Raw genomic sequence first — 25,286 nt, forward strand, 5'->3', positions numbered from 1 at the left:
TTTTAACATTTTTTCCTTTATTTTACATACCAACCACACTTTCCCCTCACTCCTCACCTCCCATTCCCCCCCCACACTCTCATCTACCCACCTCCCCATCCACCCATTCCTCCTCTGTCTCCATTCAGAAAGGGGCAGGCCTCCCATGGACTTGAACATAGCATGGCATATCAAGTTGAGGCAGGACCAAGCTCTTCTGCCTGTATAAAGGCTGGACAAGATCATCCAGTTAAGCATCAGGGACAGGTCTTGATCTCACTGTTAGAAGCCTTACAAATAAACCAAGCTACACAACTGTCACACTTATGCAGAGGGCCTAGGTTGGTCCCATGTAGGCTCCCTGTTTGTCCAGAGTCCATGTGTTCCCATGAGCTCAGGTCAGTTGTCTCTGTGGGTTCCTCTGTCAGGACCTTGACTGCCCCCTGGCTCATACAATCCCTCCTCCCTTTCTTCAGGATGACTCCCAGAGCTCTGCCCAGTACTTGGCTGTGGATCTCTGCATTTGCTTCCGTCAATTACTGGATAAAGGCTGTCTGATGACAATTAGGGTAGTCACCAATCTGATTACAGGAGATGGCCAGTTCAGGCACCCTCTCCACTATTGCTAGGGGTCTTAGTTCGGGGTCATCCTTGTGGATTCCTGGGAGTCTCCCTAGCACCAGGTTTCTCCCTAACATCTGGCCCCCAAACTGCCTTCTGCACCCAGCCTGCTCAACCCACTCCCCCAAGTTCCCATCCCTCCATTTCTCCTCACCCCTGCCCCCAGTTTACCCAGGAGATCTCTTCTATTCCCCTTCCCAGGGAAATCCATGCATCCCTCTTTGGGTCTTCTTTGTTTTCTAGCCTTTGGGGCTGTGGATTGTAGGTTGGTTATCCTGTACTTTACTCCTAATACTCACTTATGAGTGAATATATACCATGTTTGTCTTCCTGTCTGGTTACCTCACTCAGATTTGTTTTTTCTAGTTCCATCCATTTGCCTGCAAATTTCATGAGATCATTGTTTTTTACAGCTGAGCAACACTCCATTGTATAAATGTACCACATTTTCCTTATCTATTTTTTGGTGGAGGGACATCTAGGTTGTTTTCAGGTTCTGGCTATTACAAATAATGCTACTGTGTAGTTGAGCAAGTGTCCTTGTGGTATGACTGAGCATCCTTTGGGTATATACCCAAGATTGTTATAGCTGGGTCTTGAGGTAGATTGATTCCCATTTTCTGAGAAACTGCTATATTGATTTCCAAAGTGGCTGTACCAGTTTGCATTCCCATCAGCAGTGGAAGAGTGTTCCCCTTACTCCACATCCTCTCCAACATAAGCTGTCATCATTGTTTTTGATCTTAGCCATTCTGACAATTGTTTTCAAGTTCTACTGTAGAGCTATAGTAATGAAAACAGCTTGGTATTGGCATAAAAATAGACATGTGGATCAATGGAATTGAATTGAAGACCCTGATATAAATCCACACACTTATGAACACCTGATTTTTGACATAGAAGCCAAAATTGTGCAATGGAAAAAGGAACGAATCTTCAACAAATGGTGCTGGCATAACTGGATGTCAACATGTAAAGAATGCAAATTGATCCATATCTGTGGCCCTGCACAAAACTTAAGTCCAAGTGGACCTAAGACCTTAACATAAATCCAGTTACACTGAAGAGAAAGTGGGAACTATCCTTGAATGCATTGGCACAGGAGACTACTTCCTAAATATAACACAGACACTGTGTTATTGGCACAGACACTGAGATAGACAATTAAATGGGACCTTCTGAAACTGAAAAGCTTCTGTAAGGCTAAGGACACTGTCAATAAGACAAAACATGGGCTGGAGAGATGGCTCAGAAGTTAAGAGCACTGACTGCTCTTCCAGAGGTCCTGAGTTCAATTCCCAGCAACCACATGGTGGCTCACAACCATCTGTATGAAATATGGTGCCCTCTTTTGGCCTGCAGTCACATATGCTGTATACATAATAAATTTTTTTAAAAAAAAGACAAAACAGCAGCCTACAGAATGGGAAAAGATCTTTACCAACCCCTCCTCTAACAGAGGGCTGATATCCAAAATACATAAAGAACTTAAAAAACTAGACATCAAAATATCAAATAATCCAATTAAAAAGGGATACAGATCTGAACAGAGAATTCTCAACAGAAGAATCTCAAATGGCCAAAATACATTTAAAGAATTGTTCAGCATCTTTAGTCATCAAGGAAATGCAATTCAAAATGACTCTGAGATATCATCTTACACCTGTCAGAATGGCTAAGATAAAAAACACTGGTCTCTTCTTAATCACAGCTGATTGGCTCCAGCTAACCAGCACCAGTTGTCCCAGTAAAGGTTTCACTTCTCTTGTTAATCACAGCTGACTCTTCAGCCCCAGTTGACCAGAGTGACAGAATCTTAATTCAAATAGAAGACCCTGATAGAGTATTTAAATTTCCCTCTGAATATTCATAAGCCGGGCCTCCATTGTCTGCATTACTCTTAACACTCAATGGCTTTTCTAGCTCAAAGTTCCAAAGTCCTTCCATAATCCCCCAAGAAACATGGTCAGATCTGTCACAGCAATACCCTGTAGCATGATTCTTAAAGGTACTTAATAATAAAATCAAACCTGGAGCCAGGTATTGGGGTGAATGCTGGAAGATCAGAGAAGCAGAACAAACCACAGCTACCTCACCTCGCCAGTTCCTCAGCTGATCCTGTTTCTTCAGACTGGAAGCCTCTGAGTCTTCATCCAGAATGAATCTCAGCTGAACTGTGCTGTTCAAAGCCTAAAAGCTTAACCAGCCAAATGCTTCTAGTTTCTGGTCCTCACGCCTTATATACATTTCTGCTTTCTAACACCACTCCTTGGGATTAAAGGCGTGAGTCACCATGCTTGGCTGTATCCTTGAACACATGGATTTCTGCCTCTGGAATGCTAGGATTAAAGGCATGTGCTACCACTGCCTATCCTCTATGTTTAATATTGTGACTATTCTGTCTCTGACCCCAGATAAGTTTATTAGCATGCACAATATTTTGGGGGAACACAATACCACCACAGTACCCCACTCCAGGTACCAACTTCTGTCTTAGAGTTTCTGTTTCTGTAACAAAACATTATGACCAAGAAGAAAATTGGAGAGGAAAGGGTTTATTTGGCTTAACACTTCTGGATTCTTCATCATCAAAGGAAGTTGGGACAGGAACTCAAACAGGGAAGGAACCTGGAGGCAGAAGCTGATGCAGAGGCCATTGTTCTTTTTTTTTTTTTTTTTTTTTTTAACAAATTCTCAGTTGTTTGAGTTTACCAATAAAGACTTGGGAACCGCCGGGCGGTGGTGGCGCACGCCTTTAATCCCAGCACTCGGGAGGCAGAGTCAGGCGGATCTCTGTGAGTTCGAGGCCAGCCTGGGCTACCAAGTGAGTTCCAGGAAAGGCGCAAAACTACACAGAGAAACCCTGTCTCGAAAAATCAAAAAAAAAAAAAAAAAAAAAAGACTTGGGAACCAGATGCTGGGGTGAAAGCCTGTGAGCTCAGAGAGGCAGAGAAAGCACCCAGCTGACCTTCCTCCTCAGCTGATGCCCCAGAAACCTCTCCTCTCTCCTGCTGTCTCAACCAAGTCTCCTCAAACTCAGTGTCCCTCCCTTCTATTCCCTATATCTCTCTATCTGTCCTCCCGACTCCCCTTTACTCTCTATGGTTTTTTTTTCTTAATTATCCTGTGTTCAATTCCTGTCAACTGGTTGCTTGCTCCACCTCTTGACCTATGGTTGACTTTATTTAATTCTGTTTACAATATTCAAGCAGAAAGCTCTTGGATTAAAGGTAAGGTGTATGCTAAGGTTGAGCCACACCAAAACTAGAAGCAGGTTTTTCCAGCAATCTTTGGGTTTACAGTATGATTAGATATCCTGCAACAGGCCATGGAGGAGGGCTGCTTACAGACTTGCTCCTCATGGTTTTCTCAGTCTGCTTTCTTATAGAACCCAGGACCACCAGCCCAGAGATGGCACCACCCATAATGGGCTGGGCCCTCCTCCATCAATCACTGATTTTTTTGTTTGTTTACTTTTTGCTTTTCTTTTTGTTTTTAAAGGCAAGGTTTCTCTGTGTAGCCTGGCTGTTCTGCAACTCACTCTGTAGACCAGGCTGACCTGAAACTGCCTCTGCCTAAGTGCTGGGATTAAAGGTGTGCGCCACCACCACCTGGCTGGCATTAGTCACTAATTAAGAAAATTACCTACAGCCGGGTCTTATAGGGTGTTTTCTCAATTGAGTTTCCCTCCTAAAAGATAACTTTAGCTTGTGTCAAGTGGACATAAGACTAGCCAGCACACTGTCTTTATCAAAAATCAATTGGCTGTAAACACTGTCTGTAAGGACTCTGTTTCATTGTTCTGTGTAACAACACACCCCATGGTTTAAATAAACATATGTTCTGTTTTTTGCATGTATCATGCTGTTTGGATTGAAGTTAGTGTTTTTTAATGGGCCTAACTTTGTTCCTGTGCTCAGAATTACTTTGGTTATACAGTCTTTGTAGTCCTGTACAGATTTTAGTAGTATTTCTTATACCTCTATGAAGAATATCACTGCTGTTGGGATAGGAACTACATTGACTCTATAGACTGCTTTGGGTACTGTGGAGTATTAATTTAACTGTTATTTCTTCCAGTTCACGAGCATGGAAGGTCATTCTGTCATGGGTTTCCCCTTTACATTCTTTCATTAGGGTTTTGTAGATGTAACTGTCTTATTCAATAAGAAACACAGAACCAATGCAAAGAAGAAAGCCAAGAGGTCAGAGCTAAGAGCTAAAAACCTTACCCTTCCTCTTGAGGTGGTCCTACCTCTCTGAAAGAGACCTACTTCCTGTGTCTGTCTTTTTTTATAGTTTCTGTTCTGCCTTCTCATTGGTTGTAAACCCAACCACATGACCTCCTAGTCACTGCCTGTCTGTACAGACCTCCAGGTCTTCTATGGTTGGTATTGAGATTAAAGGCATGTGTCTCCAATGCTGGCTGTATCCTTGAACACACAGAGATAGATCTACCTAGCTCTGCCTGCCAAGTGCTGGGATTAAAGGCATGCACCACCACCACCACCACCACCACCACCACCACCACCACCACCACCACCGCCCAGCTTTCCTATGGCTTGCTAATAGCTCTGACCCCCAGGCAACTTCATTTATTAACATACAAATAACATTTTAGTACAAATAAAATATCACCATAGGGTTTTATAATTTTCATTGTAGAGGTTATTCACTTTTTGGTAATATTTAATATTTAACTATGAATGAGGTTATTTTCTTGATTTCCCTTTTCAGGAATTTTGTTATTAGTATTTAAAAGCTCTACTAGTTTTTATAAGTTGATTTATATTCTGCTAACCCTGATGAGTTCATTAGCATTTTAACAAGGTTTTTTTTTGTGGAGCATTGTTTGTTTGTTTGTTTTAAATAAGATCATAGGGCTGTAGAAATGGCTCAGCCATTAGAGGCTAGGCTCACAACCAAAAATATAAAAATAAGATCATATTGGAGGTGGAAAGATGGCACATTAGTTAAGAGTGCTTACTACTCTTGCAGAAGATCTGGGTTTGGTTCCCAGCACCCACATCAGGGAGCTCACAACTATCTGTAACTCCAGTTCTAGGAGATCTGACACCTTCTAGCCTCCACAGGCAGTGCATGCACAGTACCTCAACTCATGCAGGTGCACATATAGGCATATAAGTCTTAAAAAGATCACATTATCTACAAACAGGACCAATTTGATCTTTTCTCCTTTAAAATTTATTTATTTATTTATTTATTTATTTATTTATTTATTTATTTTTACAATTTTGTATAGGTATAGATCGTATTGTGATAATATTCAATGTTCATCACTCTCTTACCCCTTTCTCACTCTTCCTCACAACAACCCCTCCCTCCCCCCACCCCGTGTGTGTGTGTGTGTGTGTGTGTGTGTGTGTGTGTGTGTGTTGTGTTTGTGGCTTTAACATGACATAGGGTCCAGAATATGATATTTCATAGTGTTCCTCTCCATTCTCTGGCTCTTGTAATCTTTCTAACCCCTCATCTGTGTTGTTTCCTGAGCCTTGGAGGGAATGATAAAGATGTGATGTTTAGGGCTGAGAGCTCAGCAATCACTAATTCACTTTGCCAGTTGTGAGCCTTGCATTGACTGTCATCTTCTGCGAAAAGAAGCAATAGTTAGAAGATAGTATTGTCCATTTAGCAGTGCATCAGTAGTATATTCTTTCCCAAGGCCATTAACCTTCCCAGCCATAGGCTGTTGACCAAGTTTACAATACTAAGTACGGATCTCTTCCTGTGGAATGGGTCTCAAATCCCATAGTGAAGCAACTGGTTAACACCAAAACATGCCTGCCTGGAAAGTCAGCTTGTTCACAAATTGTTCACAGCTGGGAAAGACTGGCGTTGCCTTTTCTCCCCTAGAAGTATGCACAGCACCTGTGGCACTGTGAGAACTAGGCACAGGGGTGAAGCTTCCAGTTCAGTTCAGCTTGATTTCTCTGTTTTGCAACCAAAGTGTGGTGCCTTCAGCTTTATGTTCTTCATTTAGTTCTGATGAGTAACCAAGAACAGTAGCAATGAGCTGTATCATGGAGAGCCCTCAGAGGGCTCACAGGGAGGAGTCCAGTATTGCACAGGGGTATTTACTTAAAGATCCATGGCTTCTGGGGGCAACAGTTTCACCTCTGCATGGCACTTCCTCCATTCAAGCTTCTTACATTGCATTTTTAGTTAGTTTATACAGTAGGTGTCCATACATCCTTACTTTGGTTGACCCTTTCTCCAACCTTCCCTTTTCCCCATCTCTGTACCCTCATCCCTGTTTCAATCTTTCAGCCCCTAATATTCTGCCCTCCACTTTATAGCAGATGCTTTTGCTCTTCCCATTCCCATGAAGAACTTACCTTCTTGTCCCCCTCTAATGGATCTTTCTTGCTAGCTGGCCTGTGCAAGTATTCATTCCAGCTGGCACATATTGACTGAAGGTTTTGAAGTTAGGATCCACATATAAGAATGTCTGGAATTTGTTTTGCTGGGCCTGGGTTACCTCATTCATAGTCCTTTCCAGTTGCATCCATTTTCCTGAAAAAGCTCACTTTTCCTTTCAGCCAATTTTCATTATCCATTCATTAGTTAATGGGAGTGTAGGATGATTCCTTTTCCTAGGTATTGTGAACAGAGCCACAGTGAACCTGGATATGTAAGTATCTCTGTCCTATAGTATAGATTTTTCTTGATAAACACTCAGGAGAGGTAGAGCTGGGCCATGTGGTAGTTGTACTGTAACCTTCTTAGACACCTCCACCCTGATGCTCCCAACAGTAAGAGTTGCTCTTTTCCCCACGTTCTTGCCACCATTGCTGTCCTTTTATTTTCTTTTACATTTATTTACCCCGCCCCCCACACGCACACGGTGTATATGTGTGTACTTCTGGAGGTCAGAGGATAACTTACTGGAGTTGTTTTTTTCCTTCCACCATGTGTGTCCTGGGGATCAAACTTGAGTCATTAGGATTGGCAACAAACATCCTTAACTTTTAACTGTCTTGCCATCACTTTTGGTTTTTTGGTAGCCATGGTGTCTTAGGGTAAGCTGCTATCTCAAAGTAGTTTTCACTTTCTTGATGATGACAAGTGATGTTAGCAACCTGATACAGGGCCTCATGAATGCTAGGCAAGCACTCTGTACATTTGTGCATGAATCCCCAGCTTTCTCTGTTCATCTCTCCCTTCCTTTTCCTCTGTGTGCGCACGCGTGCTCGTGTGTGTGTGTGTGTGTGTGTGTGTGTGTGTGTGTGTGTGTGAGAGAGAGAGAGAGAGAGAGACAGACAGAGACAGACAGAGATAGACAGAGAGAGAATGAGTGTGTGTATGTGCATGCGTGTTCCTGGAAACTGAACCTAAAGCCTCATGCGTGCTAAATAAACACTCTACTACTGAGCTATATTCCTCAATATTCTTTTTATTTTATTAAATTATGTATTTTATGTGTATAGGTGTTTTGTTTCCATGTATGTCTGCATACCAGAAGAGGGCATCAGACCCCAGGAGAATATAGTTATAGACTGTTGTAAGCTGCCATCTGGGCACTGGGGATGGAACTTGGGTCCTCGGAAGAATAGCCACTGCTCTTAACTGCTGAGCCATCTCTCTAGCCCCTTACCTTTTATCTTGAGCCATGACTTTATTATATCATCAAGGTTGATCTTGAACTCATTTATAGCCCAGAAAGGCATTGCACTTAGAATCAGTCTTCCTGTCTGTTTCCTACACCACCAGATCCAGCTATCTCCAGTCCTTCATTGTTTGTTTTGAGACAGAATCTCACTCTGTAGCCCTGGCTAACCTGAAACTTGCTGTGTAGACCAGGCTGGTCTCCAACTCACAGAAATCTACCTGCCTCTGCCTTTCAAGTGTTGGGATTAAAGACATGAGCCACCACTCCCAGCCCTAATATTGTATAGTTCAGTGATCCTACAAGGTAATTTTAAAATAAGATTATATTTTATTATTCTGTATCAACTCAGTGAAATCTTAGCTGTTTTCTCCCTAATTAAACTTCATAGTGTATGTGAAGTTAAGATGAATGACATTTTTTTTTTGTTTATCTATTTGTTTTGCTTTTGAGGTCAGATCACATAGTGTGAGGCTGGCTTTGAACTTGTGATCCTGGTCCTTCCTCTTTCTCACACTGCACCTAGCAGTCCCTTGCTTTGGTTGTTTGAGACTGGGTCTCATGTAGCCTGGACTGGCTTCATACTCATTACATAGTCAAGGATGACCTTGAACTTGTGTTTCCCCCTCCCAGGTGTTGGGATTATAGGCATGAGCTACTGTGCCCACTTTATGTGGCACTGGGATTGAATCCAGGGCTTTGTACATGCTGGGGGAAGTTCTATCACTAAGCCACATTCCCAGCATTGTCTGATAAGTTTTTGTTTACATACTTTCTGTGTTTTTGTTGTTATTTTTAAGACAGGGTCTCATGTAGCTATGGCTGAATTGAAATTTGCTGTGTAGACTAGGCTGGCCTCAAACTCACAGATATCCAGCTACCTCTCTGCCTGCAGAATACAGGTACTAAAGACAGGTGGCACCACTGGTGCACTTTCTGTGCTTGTGAGACATTATTGAAGTTAGAGCTTTCTGCATTGGCCATGCTTCAAACCCAAACTGTCCACAGAGCAGAGATACACTCCTGTCATATCCATTCTGCCTTTAAGTTCCAAATCCTCTGTCCCCGGACTGTTGGTTCACTGTCTCCTGTCTGTGTGTGCGTCGGGCTTCCTTCGTCACATAGAGTTTCACTTGCTCAATTCACCATTTTCCGTCTCCTTAGCTGTAATCTCCTATGTGTAACACTTTTTGTGCTTCTCAGCTTTGTCTAGTGCATCTTGTATTTCCGCCAGAAAGTTCAAACTTTTATAAAAATAGCTAGTTAAGTAGACCGTTAGAACCACAGTGTCAAATTATCCAATTACAGCTAATGAACATTATTATTCTGTAGTATTTTCTTTTTTGCCTAGTTCTGCTTACTATTCAGTAGGTTTCTATGGGTTAGGGATGCAGCTCAATGGTAGGGCCCTTGCCTAGTGTGCACAAGGTCCTGGGTTTGATGTCAGCACTGAAGAAGAAAACATTCTCAGCTCTTAGAGTAGCACAGTTACTGATGAATACCAGAGGGAAGTGGTGAGGTGCCATTTAGGCTGTTGTGATTTTGGCCAGTGTAACTTAGTCCTTATTCATGATTACATGTATACTAAGGTTCTCTGTTTCCCAATTATCTCTCTTTTGCAAAGAATGAAAAGATAATAGAACAGCAACTTCTTGTGGATCAGCTGAGTGAAGAACTAGCAAAATTTAACCTGTCAGTGCCATCTTCAGTTAAGGAAAATTGTGGAGACGGGCCTGATGCCAGGATCTCTGAAAAGAGACCTCACACGGTACCATGTGATAGTCACGGGGGACATCATGTTTATATCCCATCAAGGCAGGATTCCAAACAGGTGAGTCAGGTGTTAGCATCAATCCTGCTTTTGTTTGTTTGTTTGTTTTGTTTTTCGAAACAGGGTTTCTCTGTGTAGTTTTGGTGCCTGTCCTGAATCTCGATCTGTAGACCACGCTGGCCTCGAACTCACAGAGATCTGCCTTGGCTCTGCCTCCTAAGTGCTAGGATTAAAGCATGCACCACTGCAACCGCCCGGCTCCTGCTGAGATCTTAAAGTTATTTATAATATCAGAGTGTTTATAAAGTCTTGGGAGTTTTTTTTTTTCCTTTTGGTTTCATGGACACTCTGTGTGTGTGTGTGTTTCCTTTTAAACACTTTTTAAGATAAATGTTAGTAAATAAGAGGGTGTCTGTGTAAGAGGTTTAGGGGGAATGCTGAGTGAAAGCAACAGCTGCATCTGCTGCTGTATTTTCAGACACGATTAAGATTGATGGTGTCATGAGATTGTCCCTGTAACTTCTCACAGTGAAACGAGGCTAGGCAGTGGTTTTTGCTTGTTTGTTTGATCTAATTTATCTGTCTTTGTTTTCAAAGTTAAACTTTTGTATCATTTGGCATTATCAAGTTGACAGTCAAGACGGTGTAAACATCACATGAAACTTAGTTTTAATTTTTATTTGTAAAGATGTAGGTAGCAAATATACGTCCATGTAGATTAATTATCTCTTTAAAGTTTTATCTTATGTGTATGGGTATATGCATCATATGCTTGCCTGGTGCTCATGGGCTGGAAGAGGACGTCAGATCCCCTGGAACTGGAGTTGTGGAGCTGGTTGTGAGCTGCCATGCAGGTGCTGGGAGCCAAATCTGGGTCCTGTGCAAGAGCAGCCAGTGCTCTTAACCACTGAGCATCTCTCCAGCCCTAGCCCCAGTGTAGATTTATCTTGAATAAAACACAAAAAAATTACTATGGTGATCTAATTATCTGATTGAGTTTTTGTTTCTACTTTTTAATTTCAGGAATGGAAATGATTTGTTTGAGATCTGTGTAGTAAGTTAATCAGTAGGATAAGAAATAGGTGAAGCAGCAAGGTGTGCATAGGGGATGGACTTTGTGTTAGATGTGATTAAACCTAAGTGATCTTAGGTTCCTTAGGGAAGCGTGGGGACCCCAGGGGAGTGTACAGATTTTATAAGAGTGTGACTCTGACACTGCTGCTGCATTGCATCCTCACCACACACCCGTGGTGTCTGTAATGTCCCAGGCTCGGGTGACCGTGCCCAGCATAGTGCTGCCCCACTGTACCCTCACCCTGTACCCACAGTACCTCTGTTATGTACCAGGCTCGGGTGCTTCAGGGTCGGTAAGACAAATGCTCTCTTATCTGTAGCTTTTCAGGTTTAAATGCTAGGGCTTTGTATGTTAAACCATTGTAATTATTGATTTCAGTTTTGCTTTGGGAAGCTGCTGACTTCTCTATGGTCAAATATGTGGCTAATTTCCATGGACTTTTTTTTTTTTTTTTTTTTTTTTTTTTTTTTTTTTTTTCCGCTTATAGAGTTTATTAGAAACAGAGGATAGAAAGTGCGCAGGCCTGTGGGAGAGACACGTGCGTGGAGAAGGGGAAGGGAATATAGCGCTGTACTTTTAAAACCGGCTAGGGGCGTGGCCAGGTCACGTCACTACTCTACGTGTGTACGTAGGGCACATGGTGGTGCCGCGCGCTTGCATCACCATGCAACGTCACGGGACTCTGATCACGCGAGACCCCTTGGCCCGGGACATCCGGGCCCACCGGTATCCTAGCTATGGGACGCTCTTGATGCGGAAGTGGGTGGACGGAATGGAACCGCGTTGTGAACCCTTCATTCCCGACTCTTTTACTTTTAAAAAGGAAAAAAATTGTGGCTGACTGGGTGCGGGGGCGACGTCTCTCTCAAAGACTGCTTCCAGCTGAATAGTGGGCGTCGGTTGGCTCTTAGGGGGAGGGTGAAGGGTATCTTGTGAAGTCCGGGAATGATGATGCGGGGTCCTGGAACGGCGTTCTGCCTTCTCCTGGTTCCGCGGCTGTCGGCTGTCCATCCGTACTGGTGCTGGGGCCTCCCATTTAGCAAGATACTGTTGACATAGAGAGAGCTTAGAAAGAAAGAATTATTATTATTTTGTTTTGGAGTTGGCATTTGTCTGAGGTAGATTTGGCCTGCCCAGATAGAGGCATGTGACATTTACCTGAGGTAGATCTGGTCTTAGTACTTTGCTTAATTTCTATCTGAGACAAGCCTCATTAGAGGTAATTCATGTAAGGCACCTGTTTTCCTCAGGCAAGCCTTGCTGGAGGTAGTTTATTTTAAGATACCTGTTTCCCTTATTAGGTTAACACTTGGGAACCACAGGTGATCAGTTGCTGAGTATTGAACAATGATAAATTACTGTATTACATTATTCCTTACCGCCTGGATATTTTGATGGTCCCTTTTGCCTCCGGCTCTGTGTGGCCCTGGTTGGAAAAGGAAGGGGTGGTACCTTATTCCTCTGGAATTGGCGGCAAAGCAGGGGATCCTGATGTCCTCTGGAGCTTGAGAGTGAGAGGACCTGTTTGTTTCACTGTATATGAAGAGAGATTCTTCTGGGATGGAGGTGAGATAAAAGGTTTTAGGTGAGACAGGTGGACCCAGTGAGGAAAGCCCTCGAGTTTAGCAGCTGTAGGGGTTACAAGAATTACTTTGAAGGGTCCCTGCCACTTAGGGGAAAGGGGAGAAAGGCGCTGACCCGGAGGGGAAAGAAGAACCTGATCCCCAATGTGTATTGGAGCTGGGCAAGGATTGTCACATGGCTGAGGCAGTGAACAGTCGGCTAGCTCCATAGAATAGACCTTAGGTAACATAAAATAGGAATTAACAGGCTATCTGGAACAGCTGGAGGCTTGGAAAAGACCTGGTGTTAGAACTGGTCTGAGGAGATATTTAACTTTTCCTGCTGCATGGCCATTATATGGCCTGAGACACTGATCCTCCTTTTGCTGTGAGAAGTCCATGCTCCCTCCAAATAGCAGCGTGGGACAGGAGGATATGAAAAGCATATTTGGAGTCTGTAGAGTTGGTGGCTAGGAGAAGAAGTAAGAGAGCTGCTGGCGTGTCTGGGAGGAGGCAAATGTGTGGGGCGAAAGAAATGGACGCCCCTACCTTAGCTAGGAGATCCCTCCCCATTAAAGGTACAGGGCAACTTAGCACCACTAAGAATGTATGTGTGAGAGGAATGCCTCTGAAAATACAATTAAATGGCGGTGTCTGCTGAGGTAGATAAGGCTGTCCCCTGTACCCGACAATAAAGGAGAGGTGGCATCCCAAGACTCCCAGGACTGAGTCTGGCTCTGGTGTCCAGAAGGAAAGAAACGAATCGCTTCCCTGCTGTGTTCTGGGTTCCCTGTTATGTCTGTAGCCAAGCCTAGGTCTGTTGGAGGTCTTAGCTTGATGTACCCATGCATCTTGGTGCCTGGGGGCAGTCAGCTGACTCTGTCTTCCTAGGCGGCACTTTTAACAAGGCTGTTGATGGCCTGGCACGGCATTCGGTAGCCTGTGGCCTTTTCCTCATTTAAAACAGGGACCCAACAGCTTTTGGAAGTCAGCGAGTGCCAGCACTTGGCAATTTTGTTTTCGGGCTTTTATCTCTTCCCTGGCACACCTTAAATGCCACAAGTGACTCTTTTGCCTGTGGGGTCAGGAGCCTCGCTCTCCAGATGCTTAAGTTTTAGTCAGGTAGGTCTGGGGAACAAGAGACAGATTCGTCCTTATCCTGAATTATTTACTGGTTTTAGGGCAGCCTTATGGAGGCCTGTCAGGAGACAGGTAATAAACCTATCTCTGGCTAGACAGCCACTCTGGGTGTTGTAGCCCCAGTGTGGCTCCCGGTCAGGAACCGCTTCGGCTCCTGGGGGGTGTGAAAGGTTAGTTTGATGAATTTCGTCTGCATGAATCCTAGCCTGCTTCCCATACCCGCCTGAGCTCCTCAGAAGGTCATGAAAGGTGAGACTATAAGATTGAGTTATATATTGAAACTGTTTAATGAAGGAAGCAGAATTAGACATATAAGAACCCAGCTTACTTTTTATCTGAGAGAGTGGATGGAACATGAATTTTAATTATTGGTTCCTTAGCAAGATCTAGAGTCAGAAATTCCGGAGTCAGAGAATCCTCTGGTTTACGTATAGCTAGGAGCATATGAGCAGGAGAGAAGGAAACGAGAAGAGACAGTTTAGCGTTGAGAAAGAAGAAAGCAACTCTTTCCATTTGTCTGAACGCCGACAGTGATTGGATAGTTCCCGTGAAATATCGGGATCCAAGGAGCCGCTTAGTGGCCCTTTGTTATTTTTTTAAAGCATACTTTGGCCATCTCTTTTTTTTTTTTTTTTTTTTAACATAAACGAGTTAGCTTAGAAATCTTTATGTGAGGCATTAAACTGAGAGGTTTTAAAGCTTCAACAAGACAGCCCAACGGAGAGGAAGGAGTAACAGAGTTGGAAGCCTTGTTTCCCATGTCTGCAGCAGAGGCAAAAAATAAAGGAAAAATAAAAAGAAACGTAATCCGGAGCCAAGACCTCAGGCGTCCCCAGGGTCCCGGACGGATTTCAGGCACAGGCTGCTTCTGGGCTCGTCAGCCAAAGAAGCAGGGGCCCCCTCCACGGTGAGGAAAGGATCCCCCGGGAATCCAGACAGCGTTTGCCCCTCCGTCAAGGGGAAAAACGTGTCGGCCTCACGTGGCTCTCCAGGACGCACCAACGGCGGTGGTCCTAATTGAAAAAAAACACCTCAGGCTGCAGACGTGGGAGAGGCCAGAAAAATTAGGCCAGTTGGCCAGCGATAGGGGCCGACCGTAGCCAATGAAGACCGTGGTCGGGGGTTCCCCCGGTCTCAAGAACACGTGTAAGGCGCCGGATAACCTACGGTCGTTCTCACCGGTTCAGGAAACCGTTTACGCCGGCCGAAAGTGGGGTGCACTCACCAATCCGGTCCGGTGTTGGATGGAGTATGGATGCGATTCAGGCTAATGGAGAGCGGTCTATCGCGTACGGAGCAGATTCCCCGGTCCGCGGGCTGCCGGCGGCGGAAGCGCCGGCAGCGCCCGCTCGGTTCACAGCACCAAAAATGTTAGTTTTCTGGCTGCGTTGTGTTCTTACCCTGCAAGGAACGTCACGAAACACGACAGAATCCGCTTATAGAGTTTATTAGAAACAGAGGATAGAAAGTGCGCAGGCCTGTGGGAGAGACACGTGCGTGGAGAAGCTCCATGGACTATTATAGAAGAATATTAGGCTTCTGAATCACTGTGACCAAATATCTAAGAAAAGCAACTTCATATGGGGAAGCTTTATTTTGGCTTTACCATTACAGGTTCCAGGGCTTTAGTCCTTGATTGCTTGGCTTCCTGTTTCCAGGCCCATTGTGAGACAGGTATCATGGACTAAGGAGCATGTGATAGGAAAGCTTTATTGTCTCAGTGGCTGCAAAACAGAGAGAAGGGAACCATAGGGAAGGGCCAAGGTGCTCTCTCTCTTGTGCCTCAATCCTCGGAACTGGGAGGCAGCCACTTAGAATACTTTACTCCCTGTCCACCTCCTTGTTGACAGTCCCACCTGTGACCAACCACAGGAACACAAAAATCAGATGTAAGAGAACCAGCGCCAAGTACACACTTTTGGAATGAGATGCATGAGGGCTCTGTCAGCTAATTGAATTTTTAAATTAATTTATTATTTGAAGTCACCATATTGTTTAGTTATTGAGAATGATGGATGAGGAAACATTTGGAAATAGAATCTAGAGCAAAAGTATAAAAGCAGTTTCTACTCCACCATTGTTTCCACGATCAGTTTTTGAGCACTTAGAGTATGTTTACAGTAGAAACATAATAGTGAAGATTCCTAGCTGGCCCATAAAATTTGTTTATTGTGTGATGTATATTAAATGTATGATTTGGAGCATTAATTCAGTGATTTCTATCCTCTGCATGTATCAAGGATTTATGACTCTGTTCTAGTTTCCAGGTTTGGAATATTATCATAGCAGGGAGAGTGCATTGGTGTGAGATTTGCCCTGTGTTGGAATTGGGGTGCAGGAGATGTGCATCCTGTGGCAGCCCCACACTTCCCCAAGAGCTTCTAACTGGGACCCTTAGGTTATGAATACTTTTGCTGGGGAGCATGAGCTATGCCAGACAGTGGGGATTTTATCATTGGCTTTATTTTTGAATACTATTCTCTGTAAAAACCATCACTGAAAATAGAACTTTATAGTATCTGAAACAAATTTGTGTCTGTGAAGCATAATAGTATTGTAGAATTAATTTTGACATTTGCAGAGCATATTTTTAGTGACTGGCTACCTAAGAGTACTTACCTATATTCCCTCAAAAACATTTTGAGTCCTAGAATAAAAGTCGGCTTAAAGAATCACCTCTTTTGTTGTTGGGTGGGGTCACTTGCAAGGTCTACTCCAGTCCTCCTATATACTCTCTGGATCAAGTATTCGCTGGGTTCCGGACTCGAAGCCAGATGCTCATGGGTCACTTAGAAGAACAAGACGAAGTTGTCCACTGCCAGTTTTCTGACAACAGCGATGATGAAGAGTCAGAGCGCCAAGATAAACCTAGAACTAGGTATGTTGTCTAGAGACCCCTTTAGTGACCATTGTTATAGTTGTTGATGGTTTCATTCATTGTGGTGTCTTTTTCATTTAGTAAAGCAGTGGGTAGTTTCTGCTAAATCTTACTTAGTAAGAAAATAGTGTTTGAATAGAAGTAATTTTTTAATTTTTTTTGGGGGGGGGGTTTCTAGACAGGGTTTCTCTGTGTAGCTTTGTGCCCTTCCTGGAACTCACTCTGTAGCCCAGGCTGGCCTCGAACTCATGGAGATCCACCTGGCTCTGCCTCCCAAGTGCTAGGATTAAAGGCGTGTGCCTTTTAATTTTTTTAAATTTATTTACTTTATTGTTTTATGTGTATGAGTGTTTTGCCTGCATGTCTGTCTTTATACCACCTGCCTGGTACCCAAGGAGGCGGGAAGAGGGCTTCAGATTCCCTGGACTGGAGTTACTGATGGTTGTTAGCAGCCGTGTGGGTGCTGGGAATTGAGCCTGGATCCTCTGCAAGAGCAACGAGGGCTCTTGACCTCTGAGCCACTAGACTTAAGCATTCAGAGATTTTTTTTTTTATTTCTGTATTCTGCTACAATGACTGTAAACGGTGGATCCAAAATGGGGTAGTCTCTGTATTTTAAAGAATACTAGTAAAATGTGCTTGTTCCGTACAATTACCTTTTTAAAACATTCTGTTACCTTTTGGAGGATCTAATTTGAGAGCCTAGGATGTGCTAACAAGGAAGTTGCCTTTAATCCCAATCTTTTACAATGTTCTCTTTTAGATCTAGAAGTCACTCATGGGTCAAAAAGCCAGGCTCTGCTTGCTCTCTTGTTGAATTAAGTGATCCTCAGGATGAAGCACAGAAGTCCCATCTGGGGGATGGAGGTAGGTGTCTTTCTCAGACTGTGTAGACATGGTGGTGGTCTTCTCCATGGTCGTTAGAAGCACCAGGCGCTCGGGGCCAGTAGGTCCAGAGCTCTCCATGCTGGTGGGGCTACTTGCATGTTCTCAGTCAGCCTCTGTCTTTCCAAGACAGTTACTCTGTAATATTTTTATTTTTGGTTTTTTGAGACAGGGTTTCTCTGTGTATCCCTGGCTGCCTGGAACTCACTCTGTAGACCAGGCTGGCCTCGAACTCAGAGACCATCTGCTTCCTGCCTTCCGAGTACTGGAATTAAAGGCGTGCGCCACTACACCTGGCTTTCTTTAATTTTTTAAAACACGGGTGTACTAGTACACCTGAAGTCTCAGCACTCAGGCTCCTCAAGGAGAAGGATTAAGAGTTTGAAGTAACCCTGGGTTACTTAATGAAACCCTACCTCAAAACAAAAACAAAAAAAGTTTCTACCAACCAGTTCTGGCTGGAGACATAAACTCTTCAGAACAGAAGTTTAGATCCAGACTTGCTCTGATCTGTGCTGTACTACTACTGATTACCCTGAAGTGTACTGTAAGCAGTCTGCCAGGAGTCTGTCCACTTGGCATTCTATTAGTAATCCATCATGCCTTGAAGCCTAATTAGTGTCCTAGTAATGTTTTAGAAGAAATTGGTAGAATTTTTTATGCATCAAACAGCAATATTAAAAACAGTTATGTAGTGTGTGTGTGTGTGTGTGTGTGTGTGTGTGTGTGTGTGTGTATAAAAACAGTAATAATCAAAGAAAAAGAAACCATGAATTTGAGAGGCAGTTGCAGGGGCATGGAAGAGGTTAAAGTGAGGAAAGGGAAGGGGGGAATATGTAATTATATTTTAATTAAAATTTTAAAAAATGAAAATTTATGTAGCAAAAATACTAATAGGATTTTTTTTTTTTTAAACTCTGGGTGTCTGTGTTTGGGTATGTAAACATAAGCACAAATATCGGTGGAGGTCAGAAGTGTCGAATCCTCTGGAGCTGAAGTTACAGTCATGAACCTGCAGGGTGTTTACCCACCAACCCCACAGTTCCCCAGAGTTTTGAGTGCGAGCAGCAGGAAATATTAGATAGAAGGATTTAGATTGTTGACATAAACAGGTAGAAAATAAAGGATAGCCTCCAGAGGGCCTGAAACCTATTCCAAGGAGCCCGACTATCTCTGCCTCAGGGTATTTATAAAGAGATGCCAAGAGCAAAACACACACACACACACACACCCAGCTCAGCCAAGTGCAGACCAACTCAGACACCTGTACTCAGGCCGGTGGTCCAATCATCCTCTCTATGAGGACCTGCTGAGTAAAGCCATGAGGAACCTGAAAACAGGCTCACACAGGTCCCCCTTTCTTAATATATAAAAAATAACTCATTATTCAGCAATCTCCATAGCTGTTACACCTCCCAGTATGGGAGTAGAGGATGATAAAGATGGCATTTCTTTTTTGGATTAGGTCCAAGGTGACTACAGCAGTTTTAGCTGCCTCAAGCCCTTTCTAAACCAAAAACTTAATGCAATCGCAAACTTAAAGAATCCCCTAGCTTCATCATTACCATTAACAGGTCAACATAAATATTGCTATACATAATCACAATTCTCCCAATCTTACAATTCAAAGCAAACTCTTGACAGAACCATTTGAATTAACATAAATGGTGCTATATATAGTTAACAATTTTCTCAGTCTTACAACTTAAACTCTTAGTAGAATCGTTTGAATTTTCTTGCTAAGAGAACATAGGAAATACTTCTGATGTTTACACAAGCTTAAATGTTTCCTTAACTTCAAACCAGGGTGCATTAATATCAATAGGTTGACATAATTTCTGCAAACATACATTCAACTTTAATTCATTCATAATTCCTCCTTTTCTTTATAAACTTTTTTGAACAAAACCTTGAACCTAGTTAGAAAAACCCAAACTTACACAATTTCTACAAACCCGTATTGAAATGCAATATTCTCAATCTAACCATTAACACTTTGAAAACTTTTAGTAAAACATCCAAAAGCATGCCGAACGGTGGTGGCGCACGCCTTTAATCCCAGCACTTGGGAGGCAGAGCCAGGCGGATCTCTGTGAGTTCAAGGCCAGCCTGGGCTACCAAGTGAGTTCCAGGAAAGGCGCAAAGCTACACAGAGAAACCCTGTCTCGAAAAAACAAACAAAACAAAACAAAAAAAAAAAACATCCAAAAGCAGTTTCTTAATAAAACTCTTTACACTTTAAAGTAATCTCTTAGTATATCCATTTGCATTTCCTACTAAAAACATTAATCCACTCAAATAACAATTTTTTAAATTAAATAGAGTAAGGAATATTAACTCTCCCTTTTCTTTATAATTTAAGCAAAGTCTCAAGCCTAGTTAGAAAACCCAAACTTTTCCATTTAAACAGTTCCATTTGTAACACAAAACCAGTTCCATAAGTAATTCCATTTTTACATAAAGAGTTCCATAAAACAGTTCCATTTTTAACACAAAACAATTCATGAATCACCAGTTAATAAAGCATATATACATATACAAAACTGCTTTGGAGTCTAGGTAGAAACAATAAATTTCTTCATTTAAACAGTTCCATTTTCAACACAAATTCCAGAAAACAGTTCCTAGGTCACCACTATAAATTCAAAATTATCCCATTGCAATGAAATCACTGTTGTTCATTTCATTCCTTAAGTCCCCAAATTCATAAATTCAGGTAGTAGCCTTCCAAATATGAAGAATTCCATAACAGACATTTTTGTAGTTTTATCTCTTTTTTTTTTTAGTTCAAAAAGTTCAAAAAAAGTAAATTCTGGTATTAGACTTTCACTTCCAAATATGAAGAGACATTTTACAGCCAAAACTTTTTGCAGTTAACAATTTTAGTTCCAACAAGCATCTCTGCAAGTTTCATGCTCAAGTCAGAGACCTTCTTAGTTACAGTGATATTTTAAACTGCACCGTGTTTGATGTTAGCTCAGGTTTTTCTGTGTTGCGTTGATTTTCCATACATCTCAGCTGCGGATGCCTTGTTGTGCAGGTTCGGGCATCCACCATTCTTAGCTTCTTAGCAGCTTTTGGAGCTTTTGAAACCACTCAGACTGCCTGCTTTGCAGTCTACTAGAACACTACTGCATTTCAGGTTCTTTCACCAGGTACATTAAGCATAGACTCACACTTAACATTTACACTTTTTTACAAACTCATATCTTGCAAAGCATTTAGACTCACATTCAACATTTACACTTTTTCACAAACTCACATGTAACAAATTCTACTTATTTATACTCTTTAAGGAAACTATAGAACTACTTTAGCAAATATATTTCTTATTTACTTCTTGTATTCGTCTTTTACAACTATCATCTTTACTTCTTACAAGCTTATTACTATATGTCTTAAAGGAATTCTATTAATCTATTTTACACACTTATACTATTAAGCAAACTCCAGGACTACCATTAGGATATATTTTTTATAAGCTTATATTCTTTAGCATATATCTAACTTAGCAAACACCTAAAGATTTCTTAACACTGAGAGATTTAACATTTTCTAACAAGACACAATAATTTTCTACTTCTTACTCTTAATTATTATCACTATCTCTATTAGAAAGATTCTCTTAACTAGACAAAGTACACAAATCATTTCTAAAGTTCAGAGCTTATAGACAGCTTTAATAGTTCTGAGAGTTCTTTTGAAAAGAGTATTTCTTTGATGGCTTTAACTCTGAAATTTAGTGAGTGTTTCTAAACAGTACTTTATGCATTTCAGGTCCTTTATAACAACTCTATTAAGAGCTATGTTAGTTTACAGCAAACCCAAAAGAAAGAAAAAAGAGAAGAAAAACCCAGTAAGGAATATTCTGTTTCTGAATTTCTTAGCTGTCTAAATTGGAGTCAGGTTCCAGACCTGCAGCTTTCAGCAGGCCTGAAAACATTGCAGAAACTTAGTTACAATTGTCTCAAACTCCTCAGCAGTCTGGAAGCCTCTTTATCCTCCTACTATCCCCAGACTGCAAGATGGAACCTTAATAACAAGAAAATTGATTTAGTTGCTTTTTATACTCAAACTCTGATACAATTTTCCCCCTTAATTTTAAAGCTATATTTTTCATGAGTTCTTTAACCATGGTGATGTTTCTGATAGGTTTTTATTAGCCCAATATTTTCACCAAAACTACTACTATTCAAAGGAGTCAAGAACATAGATTTCTTTCATGAAACATATCCTTTGTTAGCTTACTGAGGAAAAGCATTTTCAGGATTTAGTATTTTCACTTCATTAACTTTAATGAGCTGTGATATTTAGCATTGATTTTTTTATAAGGAACTTTCAGATGAAGCAACTCTTACTTCATAAGACAGCTAGATTTTCTGAAGTTTGTTCCCATATATGAAGCAGTCATTTCTTTTTGAATGCCTGTTTCCTTGTCTCCTTAATAGATTTGCAAAGGAATTACTCTTTGCAGGCAGTTTGTTCAAAAGGCAAAGAACTTTATTTTCCTATAAGTTTCTTCATATCTAAAACAATGTTCAGTTTATGGACTGCTTTCTCTTGCTTTCTGAAGGATTGTTTGCTCTTAAAGGTAGCTTTTTGTCATCCAACTACCGTAAAAACTTTGCACAGCTCTTAGGGTAAATAAGGCATTTTACCAAAGGAGCCCCAAACCGCGAAGCTCCTAGTTCCGTATCCTTTCAATTTTTCATTGGAACTGACATTTAACAAACTCTTAGACGATTTTCCTCCTTTTTCTTTTAAAAGCTGTATTTTAAGTTTACTATGAATGTCTTTTTGAGCTGAAAAGTTCTTCCAGGCACTGTCGCCATCTTTGGTGGAAAAACTACTTTTCCCAGAATTCATTTCTCTTATATCAGTTCGCTGTTATGAACTAGCTTATGGACTCCATTTCCCATAGTTCTTTTCAGATCTGACAGTCATCTGGTTCTCTTTTACTGGGCTTACTTTAGAAGTTTTTGCTTTTGCAACAGGAGATTTGAACAAGCGTTTTACATTTTCAGCTATGGGACATTGAGAGATTTCTGGTCTCTCCTCAACTGGCTTTAACAGGTGTTTTTCCTTCATCAGACACTGGCCCCAAATCAGAACTGCACATTTTGGCGGGCATTCCTTTTACCAGCTTCCCTCCGGGCTTGTGTTTGCCTCAGCCAGTCAGTAAAAAACAAAAACATTTACAGCAGAGCTTTTCCATAGCTCCTTCGGAGAGATTTTCTCCCACTGATAGGTCTTTATGTCATTTTGCTTTTTCCTCCCCACCAGATTCAGAGCTTCATATCTCAGGCTGTGGCTCTGCTCCTCTGCTAGCTACCTTTGGAGGTAGGGGCTCTCCTCCCCCCAGTCCCCCTATTACTTTGTCTTTAGTCCCTGCTCATTTATCTTTAGTCCCTCTTCGTTTGTCTTTAGTCCCTATTTTTTTTCTTTTTTCTTTATTCCCCTGTTCATGGTGCCATTCTGCAGGGCGTTTACCCACCAACCCCACAGTTCCCCAGAGTTTTCTTGAGTGCGAGCAGCAGGAAATATTAGATAGAAGGATCTAGATTGTTGACATAAACAGGTAGAAAATAAAGGATAACCTCGAGAGGGCCTGAAACCTATTCCAAGGAGCCTGACTGTCTCTTCCTCAGGGTATTTATAGAGATGCCAAGGGGGTAGAGCAAAAGACCTCCCCCCCCCCGACCCCCAGCACAGCCAAGTGCAGACCAACTCAGACACCTGCACTCAGGCCCATGGTCCAATCATCCTCTCTATGAGGACCTGCTGAGTAAAGCCATGAGGAACCCGAAAACAGGCTCCCACATGAACCACCAATGTGAATGCTGGAAACCAAACTCAGGTCCTCTGAGAGTGCTTTTAGCTTCTGAGCCATTTCTCCAGCTACCCTAATAAACTATTTTAGCTTCTCTTTTTAAATTATAAGTGGGTTAGTACACAAAAAGTAAGATTATAGAGAATTTAACATAAAAAGTATCAAATTGTTAAAATAACATCTTTTAAAGAGCCTATGCTAATAAATACGTACCAAAAGTCAGACTATGAATAAAACTAATGATAATTTTAAAATGTCAAAATAGTAAAGACAAGTGCTAGTCAAGTACCCATCCTTGAGTTATTTGTTACTGGTCTACAGTCAAAGGAAACTCAGACCAGAATGTACATGAGTGCATACACTAGTTACTTCCTTGAAAATCTGGTGATGAATATGAAGTAACCAAACAAAAGCAGTGTGCTTTGCATTCTGCTCAGGACACTGACATACTCTATTGGAACACACTCTTGAAGAGCAATGTAGGCAGATTTTTCTGTTCCTCCTGCCAGCTCCTAAATTATGACATGGAGACTTCTTATTAATTAAGAAAGCTCGGCTGATAGCTTAGGCTTGTTTCTAACTAGCTCCTATAACTTAAGTGAACTCATTTCTGTTAATTTACTTTCTGTCTCATAGCTTTATTTCCTTTACTCTGTATGGCCCATGTTGCTTTCCTTTTTCCTGTCTCTGGCTGGCAACTCTGCATCTCAGCCCTTCTTCCTGGCATCCTCTCTGCCTTGAAAAATCCTACTTAGCTATTGGCCATTAATCTTTTTATTAGACCAATAAAAACTGATATCTTCACAGTGTACAAGAAGATTATTCCACAACATTTCTCCCTTTTGTCTAAATAAAAAGGAAAGATTTTTAACTCTAATATAATAAAACTATAAACAATAAGAACAATTCATTAGATTACAATGTCCAGTCCATTTGTATTTGGCATATTTGGAGAAAATACTTCATTATTTATTCTATCTTGATGAGTCCAAAGCTCTGTACCTAATTTACCTTCTATCATAACTAAGGAAAACTACAACTATAAATACCTAGTCTTAAACTCCTTTAAAAACCCAAGAAGGATAAAATATTGCTTGAGTAAACAGGTAGCGCAGAGCAAACATCTTCCAAAACTAAAACAAATGACGGAGACCTCTGGCTGCCTGGACAGTCACTCAAGGTTCCTCCGTAACGTTGGGGCACCCATCTTCAACCTACAGGCCTAGAATATCTGACACACTTTCTGTGAAGCAGGAATTTCTGAAGGACTGTCCTACCCTGTCTTTGCAAAGTTCAGCAGTCACTTTTCTTTGTGTCCTGCTGGTCCAGTTTGGTCAGAATACTGTCAGCAGTTGAGGCAAGGGCAGTTTATTGCCCAAATGGCTGGCTTTTGCCATAAAGAAAATAAACTCCATATGAAGATTCTTCAATGCCTTTCATCCTTTTTTGAAGTAGATCAGTGCTGCCAGGAGCAGACATGTCTCACTGGCATGAAAAGCCTTATGCTATTAAAGCATTTTAAATGCCATATTCTGTAGGTCTTTGAAGTATTTGAAGATCACCTACCTATCTGAAATACATCTCTGTATAACCTTGAAAACATACCTGACTATACTTTTAGTAGTTATGACTCTATTATTGTATTTATTACCCTAAATAACTTTTAAAGACTAAAACTTTACATAACCTTTTTAAATGAGCTGCATAGGTACAATACCTTAAACAAGAGTAGAAACATATATACAGCATAACAAAAATAACCTTAAATTTGTATCAATATACAAAAATCCATGCCAATGTAAAATATTTGAGACCAGTGATTGTTTAAAAGTAGACTCAACAATCCACCCTTTTATCTCATCATTTTTATACTGTATCACCCTTTGTTCCTTCTTAAATCTAACAGAGAGATTCTTAA

General features: G+C 41.6%; 1 protein-coding gene across 3 annotated transcripts in view; it reads left to right on the forward strand.

The window, feature by feature from the left end:
- Positions 1–25,286, forward strand: part of Kif27 (kinesin family member 27) — a 105,350-nt gene that overhangs the window by 27,384 nt on the left and 52,680 nt on the right. For all 3 annotated transcript variants that reach the window (XM_037205682.1, XM_037205681.1, XM_028863210.2), the window contains exons 6-8: positions 9,852–10,058; positions 16,484–16,653; positions 17,417–17,520. In XM_037205682.1, coding sequence (XP_037061577.1) covers positions 9,852–10,058; positions 16,484–16,653; positions 17,417–17,520 — 481 coding nt within the window. The remainder of the gene's footprint in view (positions 1–9,851; positions 10,059–16,483; positions 16,654–17,416; positions 17,521–25,286) is intronic.

The sequence above is a fragment of the Peromyscus leucopus genome, chromosome 5, assembly GCF_004664715.2.
Source record: "Peromyscus leucopus breed LL Stock chromosome 5, UCI_PerLeu_2.1, whole genome shotgun sequence".
NCBI classification, from domain to species: Eukaryota; Metazoa; Chordata; class Mammalia; order Rodentia; family Cricetidae; genus Peromyscus; species Peromyscus leucopus.